Source organism: Lissotriton helveticus, chromosome 1_1 (assembly GCF_964261635.1).
Source record: "Lissotriton helveticus chromosome 1_1, aLisHel1.1, whole genome shotgun sequence".
Taxonomy (NCBI): domain Eukaryota; kingdom Metazoa; phylum Chordata; class Amphibia; order Caudata; family Salamandridae; genus Lissotriton; species Lissotriton helveticus.
In genome coordinates, this window is record NC_136057.1 from 1,450,376,719 (window position 1) to 1,450,391,632 (window position 14,914).

Sequence of the window (14,914 nt, forward strand, 5' to 3'; positions counted from 1 at the left end):
CCTTATACTGCTAGCTGTACCTTCCATCTTCCTGTGAGAGAGCACCAGGCCTCTATTTGGGTGAAGGAATGTGAGCTCCGCACTGGTTGAGGTTGCATGTGCTGTGCACTGGCTGCAGCTACAGGAGCCCTGTGAGAGCGTTGCAGCAGGGTTATGGGCATGCACACACTCTCTCACACGCATGGGGCTACTCACATGTGTCGTGACTGCATTAATCGAATCCTGCAGAAGTATCTTATGCTGTCTATGCTAACCATAACAAGAATACATTTAATTTTTACATGGGTTCAGCTCCTTCACAAATGTGGCTGCCAACACTACTACTCTTGATTAATTTATGTTGCGGCAGGCACACATTTAAATTGGTGCATCTTTGTCAAACTTGCATTCATTTGAGGAGAAAGAAACAGTGATTGAGTGCAAGTTTGGCTTAGGTGTGTGTGTGTTCTTATAAGAAACTTAATTTAAAGCTAACAAAATGGGAACTGGCTGTATAGTTGTAATTTACAATGTAGCCTCTTTCTCTGACAGCAGCGTTTGGCGATTTTAAAGAAGTATTGCCAAAAACTGAAAAAAGATTCCTCAACCATTTGAACACTACCTAAATGACATAAAATACCACTTTAAAACAGATACTCATCCCCACAACGATCTCTGCTCCACAATGATGGGTACAATGGAGATCACTGAGACGTTATTACATATTCAAGTAAAAATGTATGTGTTACATGTTTTGGTGCTTTTATTGCATAAAAGGAAGTGGTATTAGACCCACATATTTTAAGGAACCTTTAAGTATGGACAATATTTCATGGTTACATGTGAAATACTGATTTTGTCGCAATTGTGCAAAGGTTTTACGTTGTCCGGGCTACTAGGATTATGTAACTTTGAGGACCAAGGTTATCAAAGTTATACGACAAAAAATCCAAATGTTGTGGCACTTTGTCTGGCGGTATGATTGTCATCTGTTTGAGCTGGAAACAGCAATTTCGGTAAAATCTGCACATTTTGGAAATTATGTGGCAAAATCCAATGCTCGCTGGTGTGGTGGACACTCTTTGATCCAGAGCAATGCTCAGTGTCTATGGGGAATGCATTGGCGAAGACAAAAGATCTGACTTTAATGTGCTACTGCAAGAAAGAACAGGCATAGACATATGCCTTTTCCATGCGTTAGTGCTTTAAACCTGGACCTATTGGAATTCCAAACGTGTATTCTAATACTGTCTTGGCCCCCAGTGTGCGAAAGTGTAGACCAACCACCACTGTTTAGTTTTAGCGCCCTTCCCCCGAAGTTCAGGTCTAGTTGCCCTCCTGGGTGTGAATATGTGGGATGGCAGGGTGTGAGAGGTAGTTGGATGGGGAATTGTGGGAGTTAATATGTGCTAAACACTGTGCCTGCTTTAATTGCAAACACAACAGTGATGGACAGAATGTGGATCAATGTCACACATTCACCTCAGTCAAAAGATCTGGGCCCAAATCCATCGTTTTTCCACTCCACACCACCCTGGGTTAGACAATGGCGATATGCAAATCAGCGCTGACCCTGTGCCCCATGGGAACAGTCCAGTCCGAACTACAAAAGCCATGTCCTTCCCAGAACGGAAACAAGCATCCGAGGACCGGATGTATGTCATGACATCGCGGGCTTTATACCGCGCTACCATTACAACGCATCCATCACAATGCAAGTCGTTACAACGACTTGCGCTGTAGGCGCTGGATTTAGGAATAGTATGATTTACTATTCCAACTTCAGCCTACGTAACAGTAGGGAAGGTGTTGGAATAGTAAATCATACTATTCCTTAGTATATGCCGTCATCCAGCGCAAGTCGTTGTAACGACTTGCGTTGTGATGGCTGCGTCGTAATGGTAGCGCGGTGTAAAGCCCGCGTTGCAATGGCTGTCTCCCCCGAGGACCGGCCCGGTTTCGAGGTAACACCTCTCATCAGCCCGGCTAGCTTGACTCCAGTGGTGTGGAGTGCCTGGGACTCACGTCTGAGCATCCCCAGTACACTTAGAGCGGTAATTGCAAACACAACAGTGATGGACAGAATGTGGATCAATGTCACACATTCACCCCAGTCAAAAGATCTGGGCCCAAATCCATCGTTTTTCCACTCCACACCACCCTGGGTTAGACAATGGCGATATGCAAATCAGCGCTGACCCTGTGCCCCATGGGAACAGTCCAGTCCGAACTACAAAAGCCATGTCCTTCCCAGAACGGAAACAAGCATCCGAGGACCGGCCCGGTTTCGAGGTAACACCTCTCATCAGCCCGGCTAGCTTGACTCCAGTGGTGTGGAGTGCCTGGGACTCACGTCTGAGCATCCCCAGTACACTTAGAGCGGTAATTGCAAACACAACAGTGATGGACAGAATGTGGATCAATGTCACACATTCACCCCAGTCAAAGGATCTGGGCCCAAATCCATCGTTTGGGCTGAAGAGAGGTGTTACCTCGAAACTGGTCCGGTCCTCGGATGCTTGTTTCCGTTCTGGGAAGGACATGGCTTTTGTAGTTCGGACTGGACTGTTCCCATGGGGCACAGGGTCAGCGCTGATTTGCATATCGCCATTGTCTAACCCAGGGTGGTGTGGAGTGGAAAAACGATGGATTTGGGCCCAGATCTTTGGACTGGGGTGAATGTGTGACATTGATCCACATTCTGTCCATCATTGTTGTGTTTGCAGTTACCGCTCTAAGTGTACTGGGGATGCTCAGACGTGAGTCCCAGGCACTCCACACCACTGGAATCAAGCTAGCCGGGCTGAAGAGAGGTGTTACCTCGAAACCGGGCCGGTCCTCGGATGCTTGTTTCCGTTCTGGGAAGGACATGGCTTTTGTAGTTCGGACTGGACTGTTCCCATGGGGCACAGGGTCAGCGCTGATTTGCATATCGCCATTGTCTAACCCAGGGTGGTGTGGAGTGGAAAAACGATGGATTTGGGCCCAGATCTTTGGACTGGGGTGAATGTGTGACATTGATCCACATTCTGTCCATCATTGTTGTGTTTGCAGTTACCGCTCTAAGTGTACTGGGGATGCTCAGACGTGAGTCCCAGGCACTCCACACCACTGGAATCAAGCTAGCCGGGCTGAAGAGAGGTGTTACCTCGAAACCGGGCCGGTCCTCGGATGCTTGTTTCCGTTCTGGGAAGGACATGGCTTTTGTAGTTCGGACTGGACTGTTCCCATGGGGCACAGGGTCAGCGCTGATTTGCATATCGCCATTGTCTAACCCAGGGTGGTGTGGAGTGGAAAAACGATGGATTTGGGCCCAGATCTTTGGACTGGGGTGAATGTGTGACATTGATCCACATTCTGTCCATCATTGTTGTGTTTGCAGTTACCGCTCTAAGTGTACTGGGGATGCTCAGACGTGAGTCCCAGGCACTCCACACCACTGGAATCAAGCTAGCCGGGCTGAAGAGAGGTGTTACCTCGAAACCGGGCCGGTCCACGGATGCTTGTTTCCGTTCTGGGAAGGACATGGCTTTTGTAGTTCGGACTGGACTGTTCCCATGGGGCACAGGGTCAGCGCTGATTTGCATATCGCCATTGTCTAACCCAGGGTGGTGTGGAGTGGAAAAACGATGGATTTGGGCCCAGATCTTTGGACTGGGGTGAATGTGTGACATTGATCCACATTCGGTCCATCATTGTTGTGTTTGCAGTTACCGCTCTAAGTGTACTGGGGATGCTCAGACGTGAGTCCCAGGCACTCCACACCACTGGAATCAAGCTAGCCGGGCTGAAGAGAAGTGTTACCTCGAAACCGGGCTGGTCCTCGGATGCTTGTTTCCGTTCTGGGAAGGACATGGCTTATGTAGTTCGGACTGGAATGTTCCCATGGGGCACTGGGTCAGCGCTGATTTGCATATCGCCATTGTCTAACCCAGGGTGGTGTGGAGTGGAAAAACGATGGATTTGGGCCAAGATCTTTGGACTGGGGTGAATGTGTGACATTGATCCACATTCTGTCCATCATTGTTGTGTTTGCAGTTACCGCTCTAAGTGTACTGGGGATGCTCAGACGTGAGTCCCAGGCACTCCACACCACTGGAATCAAGCTAGCCGGGCTGAAGAGAGGTGTTACCTCGAAACCGAGCCGGTCCTCGGATGCTTGTTTCCGTTCTGGGAAGGACATGGCTTTTGTAGTTCGGACTGGACTGTTCCCATGGGGCACAGGGTCAGCGCCGATTTGCATATCGCCATTGTCTAACCCAGGGTGGTGTGGAGTGGAAAAACGATGGATTTGGGCCCAGATCTTTGGACTGGGGTGAATGTGTGACATTGATCCACATTCTGTCCATCATTGTTGTGTTTGCAGTTACCGCTCTAAGTGTACTGGGGATGCTCAGACGTGAGTCCCAGGAACTCCACACCACTGGAATCAAGCTAGCCGGGCTGAAGAGAGGTGTTACCTCGAAACCGGGCCGGTCCTCGGATGCTTGTTTCCGTTCTGGGAAGGACATGGCTTTTGTAGTTCGGACTGGACTGTTCCCATGGGGCACAGGGTCAGCGCTGATTTGCATATCGCCATTGTCTAACCCAGGGTGGTGTGGAGTGGAAAAACGATGGATTTGGGCCCAGATCTTTGGACTGGGGTGAACGTGTGACATTGATCCACATTCTGTCCATCATTGTTGTGTTTGCAGTTACCGCTCTAAGTGTACTGGGGATGCTCAGACGTGAGTCCCAGGCACTCCACACCACTGGAATCAAGCTAGCCGGGCTGAAGAGAGGTGTTACCTCGAAACCGGGCCGGTCCTCGGATGCTTGTTTCCGTTCTGGAAAGGACATGGCTTTTGTAGTTCGGACTGGACTGTTCCCATGGGGCACAGGGTCAGCGCTGATTTGCATATCGCCATTGTCTAACCCAGGGTGGTGTGGAGTGGAAAAACGATGGATTTGGGCCCAGATCTTTGGACTGGGGTGAATGTGTGACATTGATCCACATTCTGTCCATCATTGTTGTGTTTGCAGTTACCGCTCTAAGTGTACTGGGGATGCTCAGACGTGAGTCCCAGGCACTCCACACCACTGGAATCAAGCTAGCCGGGCTGAAGAGAGGTGTTACCTCGAAACCGGGCCGGTCCTCGGATGCTTGTTTCCGTTCTGGGAAGGACATGGCTTTTGTAGTTCGGACTGGACTGTTCCCATGGGGCACAGGGTCAGCGCTGATTTGCATATCACCATTGTCTAACCCAGGGTGGTGTGGAGTGGAAAAACGATGGATTTGGGCCCAGATCTTTGGACTGGGGTGAATGTGTGACATTGATCCACATTCTGTCCATCATTGTTGTGTTTGCAGTTACCGCTCTAAGTGTACTGGGGATGCTCAGACGTGAGTCCCAGGCACTCCACACCACTGGAATCAAGCTAGCCGGGCTGAAGAGAGGTGTTACCTCGAAACCAGGCCTGTCCTCGGATGCTTGTTTCCGTTCTGGGAAGGACATGGCTTTTGTAGTTCGGACTGGACTGTTCCCATGGGGCACAGGGTCAGCGCTGATTTGCATATCGCCATTGTCTAACCCAGGGTGGTGTGGAGTGGAAAAACGATGGATTTGGGCCCAGATCTTTGGACTGGGGTGAATGTGTGACATTGATCCACATTCTGTCCATCATTGTTGTGTTTGCAGTTACCGCTCTAAGTGGACTGGGGATGCTCAGACGTGAGTCCCAGGCACTCCACACCACTGGAATCAAGCTAGCCGGGCTGAAGAGAGGTGTTACCTCGAAACCGGGCCGGTCCTCGGATGCTTGTTTCCGTTCTGGGAAGGACATGGCTTTTGTAGTTCGGACTGGACTGTTCCCATGGGGCACAGGGTCAGCGCTGATTTGCATATCGCCATTGTCTAACCCAGGGTGGTGTGGAGTGGAAAAACGATGGATTTGGGCCCAGATCTTTGGACTGGGGTGAATGTGTGACATTGATCCACATTCTGTCCATCATTGTTGTGTTTGCAGTTACCGCTCTAAGTGTACTGGGGATGCTCAGACGTGAGTCCCAGGCACTCCACACCACTGGAATCAAGCTAGCCGGGCTGAAGAGAGGTGTTACCTCGAAACCGGGCCGGTCCTCGGATGCTTGTTTCCGTTCTGGGAAGGACATGGCTTTTGTAGTTCGGACTGGACTGTTCCCATGGGGCACAGGGTCAGCGCTGATTTGCATATCGCCATTGTCTAACCCAGGGTGGTGTGGAGTGGAAAAACGATGGATTTGGGCCCAGATCTTTGGACTGGGGTGAATGTGTGACATTGATCCACATTCTGTCCATCATTGTTGTGTTTGCAGTTACCGCTCTAAGTGTACTGGGGATGCTCAGACGTGAGTCCCAGGCACTCCACACCACTGGAATCAAGCTAGCCGGGCTGAAGAGAGGTGTTACCTCGAAATCGGGCCGGTCCTCGGATGCTTGTTTCCGTTCTGGGAAGGACATGGCTTTTGTAGTTCGGACTGGACTGTTCCCATGGGGCACAGGGTCAGTGCTGATTTGCATATCGCCATTGTCTAACCCAGGGTGGTGTGGAGTGGAAAAACGATGGATTTGGGCCCAGATCTTTGGACTGGGGTGAATGTGTGACATTGATCCACATTCTGTCCATCATTGTTGTGTTTGCAGTAAACACTGTGCCTGCAGTATAAAAAAAAGTCCAATTGGTCGCACACCGCTTGTCCTATCAGCGTGCTGCCCCAAAGCATTGTGGTCCATGAAGTAAGCATCAGCGGGTGCGCCTCTGCCAGGGTCTTGAGCAAAAAATCACTGTCGCGTCGGCCATCCCTGGACACGTGTCTCGAGGTTGTTACCTCTCGTCAGCAGGGAATAGGCATATAAGTAGGGGTGCTGCGTAGGCTGCCAAAAAAATATCCTCAGGTCCGGTATCACTCGTGGCACGCAGGTGCCATCCCTGGACACGTGTTTCGAGGTTGTTACCTCTCGTCAGCAGTGAATAGGTGGAGGTGACGACCTCGAGATAACGCACCTGCGCGCCTTAAGAGGCATCTGGACCTATGAATATTTTCGGCAGCCCACGCAGCAACCCCGTGCACACGCCTAATCCCTGCTGATGAGCGTTAAGGAACGCGAAACACGTGTCCAGGGATGGCAAGCACACCAGTGAACACCCTCAAGATTCAACACTCGGGTAGAAGCGCACCCGCTGATACCGACTACATCGACCATCATGCTCCGGGGTCATACGCTGATGGGACGAGCAGTGTGCGACCTCATTCGGACATACTATTTATACAGGCTCCCTTGAGCCGGTGGAGGTGACGACCTCGAGATAACGCACCTGCGCGCCTTAAGAGGTATCTGGACCTATGAATATTTTCGGCAGCCCACGCAGCAACCCCGTGCACACGCCTAATCCCTGCTGTTGAGCGTTAATGAACGCGAAACACGTGTCCAGGGATGGCAAGCACACCAGTGAACACCCTCAAGATTCAACACTCGGGTAGAAGTGCACCCGCTGATACCGACTACATCGACCATCATGCTCCGGGGTCACACGCTGATGGGACGAGCAGTGTGCGACCTCATTCGGATATAGTATTTATAAAGGCTCCCTTGAGCCGGTGGAGGTGACGACCTCGAGATAACGCACCTGAATATTTTCGGCAGCCCACGCAGCAACCCCGTGCACACGCCTAATCCCTGCTGATGAGCGTTAATGAACGCGAAACACGTGTCCAGGGATGGCAAGCACACCAGTGAACACCCTCAAGATTCAACACTCGGGTAGAAGTGCACCCGCTGATACCGACTACATCGACCATCATGCTCGGGGGGGTCACACGCTGATGGGACGAGCAGTGTGCGACCTCATTCGGACATACTATTTATACAGGCTCCCTTGAGCCGGTGGAGGTGACGACCTCGAGATAACGCACCTGCGCGCCTTAAGAGGTATCTGGACCTATGAATATTTTCGGCAGCCCACGCAGCAACCCCGTGCACACGCCTAATCCCTGCTGATGAGCGTTAAGGAACGCGAAACACGTGTCCAGGGATGGCAAGCACACCAGTGAACACCCTCAAGATTCAACACTCGGGTAGAAGCGCACCCGCTGATACCTACTACATCGACCATCATGCTCCGTGGTCAGACGCTGATGGGACGAGCAGTGTGCGACCTCATTCGGACATACTATTTATACAGGCTCCCTTGAGCCGGTGGAGGTGACGACCTCGAGATAACACACCTGCGCGCCTTAAGCGGTATCTGGACCTATGAATATTTTCGGCAGCCCACGCAGCAACCCCGTGCACACGCCTAATCCCTGCTGATGAGCGTTAATGAACGCGAAACATGTGTCCAGGGATGGCAAGCACACCAGTGAACACCCTCAAGATTCAACACTCGGGTAGAAGTGCACCCGCTGATACCGACTACATCGACCATCATGCTCCGGGGTCACACGCTGATGGGACGAGCAGTGTGCGACCTCATTCGGACATACTATTTATACAGGCTCCCTTGAGCCGGTGGAGGTGACGACCTCGAGATAACGCACCTGCGCGCCTTAAGAGGTATCTGGACCTATGAATATTTTCGGCAGCCCACGCAGCAACCCCGTGCACACGCCTAATCCCTGCTGATGAGCGTTAATGAACGCGAAACACGTGTCCAGGGATGGCAAGCACACCAGTGAACACCCTCAAGATTCAACACTCGGGTAGAAGCGCACCCGCTGATACCGACTACATCGACCATTATGCTCCGGGGTCACACGCTGATGGGACGAGCAGTGTGCGACCTCATTTGGACATACTGTGCCTGCAGTATATTTAAAGAAAAAAGATGAAAAGCAGTTTAGGCAGAATCCCTGGAGCCGGGTCAGAGGCAGACACCTGCCTTCCCAACCTTCATGCAGACAAGTCAGTGCGCTCCTCTAAAGGTTGGCGCCCTGGGCCTTGTCCCCAGCTCGCCCATATGCCAAAAGCCCACTGTGTCCTTTTGTGTTCCTTCTGTATATTTCTGCCGGCTCCTGTGTTTAAGCTGTGTTGAAACGTCACCATTCTGTAGTTTACTTTTGACTGGTGTTTACAAAGGGGAGGGAGGGGGCTGCTTGGGCACTGCTGGCGTGTCCCTAGCAGGGGGGCGGAGGGTGCTGGCGTGAGAGTGACAGTACCTGCGGCGGGGGGCGGGGCCTTGGCTGTGGGCGGGCCCCTGTGTGTCGGTGGGCCCCGCCCCTGGGCGGGCCCGAGCGGCGGGCGCGTCCCTCACTCCGTGGCATGGCCGCGGTCGGAGGAGTCTTCCTTCCCCTCCCACTCCCAGACAGACCTTCCCTCTTGTACCTCCCACCCGGTGGGTAGTTTACTCCTCGCCGGCCCCGGTGTCTCCCTCTTTCTGCCCTCACGCGCCGCCATGGCTCGCCTCCTGCCTCTCGCCCCTCGGGGGCTCCTCCTGCTGCTGCTGCTGCTGTGGGCGCCGCGGGCCCGAGCACAGGGCGAGGGGGACGCTCAGGCCCAACTTCTCATCGAGACCCAGGTGAGTGAGGGGGGACAGAAAGACCCTTCTCCACACGTGTAGCGCTGCACCTGCCCCCTCCGACTCACAGCGGGGGCGCTGGGACAGCTCCAGATACGCTGCCCTACTACTGCCCCACTACTGCCCCATCTACAGATGTAGCACTGTCCCACCACACTTGCAAAAGTTCATCCCTCCTGCTGACAGCTGTTGCCCGCCTGGGATCCTCGAGCTACAGCTTGATGCATGCCTGTTGTACTTCCCCACCCAAGCCTGTAGCATTGTCACACGTTTACCACCCTAACTGTAGCACTTACTGCTATTTAAGCTTGTGCCCCCGACCTAACCTACAACCGTGGCACTGCACCCCCCTTTGACTGCCAGCTGTTGTCCTCTATGGCTGGGATAATTAGCTGTACAACTGCAGCCCAAACCTATGCCAACAGCACCTTCACCTGCAGCCCTGCCCACCATGTTCACCCGGAGCACTGCCCACTGACCTGCACTTGTAGCACTGCCACTGCCCAAGTGTGCACTGCCAGCCATACACACCTGTGGATCTGCCCGCTGATCTGCACCCTCAGCACTGCTCCCTCCACCCATGTGGTACAGCCCACCACAAATACACACTTTAGGCTCTGCCCACCAAGCACACTTCCTCTACCGAGCTACACATTTACTACTGGACTACATATGTAGTACGACCCAGCAACTCCCGTGGCACGGCCCACATCCATACACACCTGTAGCACCACCACTCTATCTGCACGTGCAGGCCTGGCATACTGACCCACACATGTAGCACTGATTCTGCAGCCTATATCCGTGGTACGGGTCCCTCCAATCCTGCAGCATGGGACCCATCTACACGTGTACCAAAGACCCCGCCTTACCAGTGGCAGTGACTTCCTTTTTACATCTGCAACACTGTCCTCACTTACACTTGTAGCACTGCCCATCACATACAGCTGAGACACTGCTCACTATCGTCTCCCGTGGCACTGAAGAGCCTCCCTGTCCCAACCACACACACATGGTGCCCGCTCACCCTCAGTCCCCCCAAATCCAGCTGCCACTTTCTGAACTAATAGCACCTCCCTTACCCACGCCTGCAGCATTGCACCCACTCACTGTGGCACCGAAACATTCAAACCTGTACCACGTGGAGAAGTGTGGCTCAATGGTTAGAGCGGCAGACCCTGATGCAGAGGTCTAGCCCGGGACCAAGGTTCAATTCCCAGCCTCGGCGGGTCTTGGGCTCAAAATTCCACGGACCTGATAATTCTCGCCTCGGTGCCTATTCCAATCATGGAGTCCCACTCTGCAACTCTGGGCAATAGCTTGCTTAATCTCCACAACGGCCCCCACAACGCTAAAGGATGCCTGGCCTCCACCTTGGGGGTGCCCAGGAGTGGACACCTCACAGGGAAAGCCAGGATGGGTTCCACAGCGGAATTCGTACAAGCGCCTTGAGACCCTTGCGGGTGAGTAGTGCGCTATACAAGTATCAATTTACAATTTACAATTTATACTGCTCCCAACCCACACTTGTCCCATTGCCTCATCTACCCTATTACCATTGTTGGCCCTACATCCACACACAAGCACTTCAACCTGTTAACATGCCCTGAAACACACCTGCAGCACTACCATCCCCGTGCCTGGTCCAGTCCCCCGCTGTCACTGCTCCCCTCTAATGTCTCACCTCTTTCCCTCACAGGTGAAACCAGACTCCTGCTCTGAGACCGCCACCTGGGGGGACACGCTGCACATCCATTATACGGTGAGATGTTTTGTGATGTGTGAAATTGCACCTGCTTGGCTGCTCCTGCCAAGGAGAAGCTCTCTGTTGATTTAAGGCGGAGAGGCAGCTCCAAGTCTGGCAAGTGGTTGCAGCTTTGTCTTGTGTGCTCAAGCGCCTGGCTCCTGCAAGCTTACGTGCAAAAGCCCCACGGCCTAGTAAGCTCTGGAGGAGGTGACATGTCTGCTCTGTGAGCTTAGCTGTAGAGGTCCCTGACTAACCTGGGGAGAGTAACACCTCCCTTCCACAGTATGTGCGCTTTTGAGGTGGGACTACCTCTGTGGACTTGGTGGAGGCCTTTGAAGGCTCCAGTGTTTGCGTCTAGGAAGCAGCTGCTTGGATAACTGGAGTACCAATGTGCCACATATGTCAGTGTGTTTGGCATATCACAGTGGTACAGACCAGCTATCACTTGTAATTACTACAGATTAAACACTACCACAGCCCTTGTTATTAGGCTATGGTTCTCATCAAAAAGCTTGATAAATAGCTTTGCCTCTCTAGTTCTCAGACAGCTGAGTTTGAGCGCAAAATCTGATGCGTATCGCATTTCTGGCGTCAACATCAACACAGACGCAAACACTGCAGTTTTCATGGGCTTCCAACAACCATGAACAGTACAGATGAAGTTCCACATTATATTTCATAGATAATGGGGCACACCTCCCCAGTCAGCAGCCTGAGCCAAACTTACTCAGACCTGAGCCCTTACCTTACACCGACTTTAACAATAATCCATAACTATAGTCTAGTCATTAGCTTTACCCAAAGACTAACATTAGCTCGAACCCTACTGTAACCCTTACCTGACACCTTAACCATATTCTGACCCTCACCTGATTCCTAAACCAGATCATTGACATAATATTGAAACCAACAACATTGTGACCAGAAATATTGTGTCAAAAATATCAGTTTCCTATACTTCTAATGGTAAGTACAGAAATATCCCCCAAAATATTGTTTTTCACTAACATCGGTAAGAGCTATACAAAGATATCATTTTTGAAATATATATGTTGTTTAAAACAGTAGGATAGGGTAAGTGTTGGCCTGCGGAGGGAATACATTTACTATTCCCACTCCAGCCTGTGCATCAGTAGGGAAAGCGTTCGACTTCGGAGGGCTACAATTTGCTATTCTCCCACCAGTCTGTGCAACAGTAGGGAAAGTGTTGGACTTTGGAGAGATTAAATTTACTATTCCCACTCCAGTCTGTGCAACAATAGGGAAAGCGTTGGACTTCAGAGGGATTACATTTACTGTTCCCACTCCAATCTGTACAACAGTACCGAAAGTGTTGGACATTGGAGGGGTTACATTTAACTATTCAGACTCCAGTCTATGCAACAGTATGGAAAGTACTTCACTTTAAACACAAAAAATATCTAAATTACTCTATTAATTTACAACAAATATAACATTCTTATTGGGAAAATTATTAATACCCCAAAAATAACATGTACAAATAAAAGCAATGAAACATTTCACGTGATTATTAAACAATTTAATAACAATAAAAATATGTATTACTTAATTAGCTGCTCACACTATACTCCCACAAACCTAGCACCCACACTTAAAATATGACTGAACTACATAAGTATAACACAATTAACAATCAATTAAAAATAATTATTAATACATTCATATATATTATTAAATATTACTTTAATACCTTCCCACCCTATGCGCTAAAAACAGAGCCGCCCACATCTAATGTATACCTTCGGAAATATAATCTATGCATAACTCACCTAATTAATCAATTAAATAATTATTATGAATTACTAATGATTAATTGATTATTACTTCATTGACTTCCCATCTTATACCTCTACAAAGCCAACAAACAGCACCTAATATATAATAAAAACTATAATTATTACACAATTTGCATACTTAATAATCAATTAAATAATTACAAATCATTAATTAATGGTGAATTAATTATTACTTAATTAACTCCCCACCCGATACCGCCACTAACTCAGCAACCCACATCTAGTGTTTAAGCTGAAAATATAAATATTACACAATTTACATAATTATTAATCAATTAGATAATAATAAATAAAAAATTAATTGTTGAGTAACTATACTTAATTAACTTCCCACCCTATGCCCCTGTAAACCTAGCAACCCGCTTCAACACTATAAATTACTATTAGCAATTAAATAAAAAAAATATAAATCACTTAAAATTACAAACTATATTTAAAAATATTAACAATTATACAAACAATAACATAAAATTAATATGTGAACTAAAACACATAAAGATAATTGAAAAACAATTGTTTGACAACTATATTAACAACAGATAATCTTGATAGCAATATTACTTACCTAAACAAAATCAATATTCTTGATAACCATATTTCTGCATCACAATTTTTTTTGCAGATATTTCAAAACCTCGATAGTTCAAACTCAATATTGTTCCAAATACCTTCGAAACCTGATCCAAACTCTAACTCTGAACATCACTCTTCAACTTTCCTTATTTATAACTCTCACGTAACCCTAAACCTAACCATAACTAAACTCTTTACCATACCTTAACAACAGCAACAATATCCAATTCTCTCCTATGCAGACAAAAATAATATGTTGTAATGACTTGCATGTACTTTTCTTTTTGGTGAATTGTCATTGAGGCAGGAGTGCCTGTTTGTATTTGTTGTTCTAACGGAATTTGCTAGATTCATAACTTGATATTCAGCAAGATATGCTCTCTAGTATATTAGGCTGCATATCACGGCAAGCGTAAAACGTGGCGTGCACCACTCTTGCAGAGTGTTGACTTGGCCAGAGCTGCATGTAATAGCAGAGACAATGTAAATGCGGACGGTACTTGTAGGAGGGCCAGTCAATTACTTTCTATACTACCCACCAACACAGCCCTTCTTCCTGATTTAAGATGGCGATCAAAAGGCGGAAGTGTGTGTTCTCCATGGTGGCTGCAGCAAACTCCTGTTGTTTTCTTGGTTTGGTCAATAGGGATCAAAGAGTGACTGACATCAGGGCAGATTCTCAATAAGTAATCCCCCTGAAAAAGATGAAATCTTAACTGGGTGGCTAAAACTGCATTCCCAGGATAATTCAAATCTTCTCAAACATCAAATTTGCATTTCCAAACTGACATACAGGTAACAGGTGAACGGTCACAAACCTGTGCAAGGCTCTCGCAGATAGTTGAGAGGATGATCTGGTTGACAAGCTTACAGACGGAGAACGGGTGGTCTCTCTTACAAACGTCTGGAGTTTTGGGGGTTCCAGCTTCAAACTTTGTTTGATCCATGTTCAAAGGTACCGGTCTGATTCTTTCAATATTCAAGTTACACTGAAGTTGGTATAGCATGTTTGGTTGATGCTTCACACAAGATTGTTGCGCAGCAGTCACAATGTCATATCGCATTGCAGCTGGGACCAAGAGCTTTGGAAAGACTATCCTATTAAAACATAGCAAGAATTAGTTGGTCCTCTTTTTGAGCCTGACCCGTCATTGCACAAGCCAAAAATTGTCCACATTTTAAATGAGTGATGCGGAGGTCACTTGGAGCATGCTCATCTTCTGAACAATAGACTTTGGGCTTGGTTTTTCCAAGCATAAGCAAT

The 14,914-nt window shown here is 49.0% G+C and overlaps 1 protein-coding gene across 1 annotated transcript in view; it reads left to right on the forward strand.

The window, feature by feature from the left end:
* Positions 1–9,293: 9,293 nt before the first annotated feature.
* The window catches only part of FKBP11 (FKBP prolyl isomerase 11), a 63,520-nt gene continuing 57,899 nt past the window's right edge, over positions 9,294–14,914 (forward strand). The window contains exons 1-2 of the mRNA XM_078685840.1: positions 9,294–9,513; positions 11,213–11,275. Coding sequence (XP_078541966.1) covers positions 9,391–9,513; positions 11,213–11,275 — 186 coding nt within the window. The 5' untranslated portion in view covers positions 9,294–9,390. The remainder of the gene's footprint in view (positions 9,514–11,212; positions 11,276–14,914) is intronic.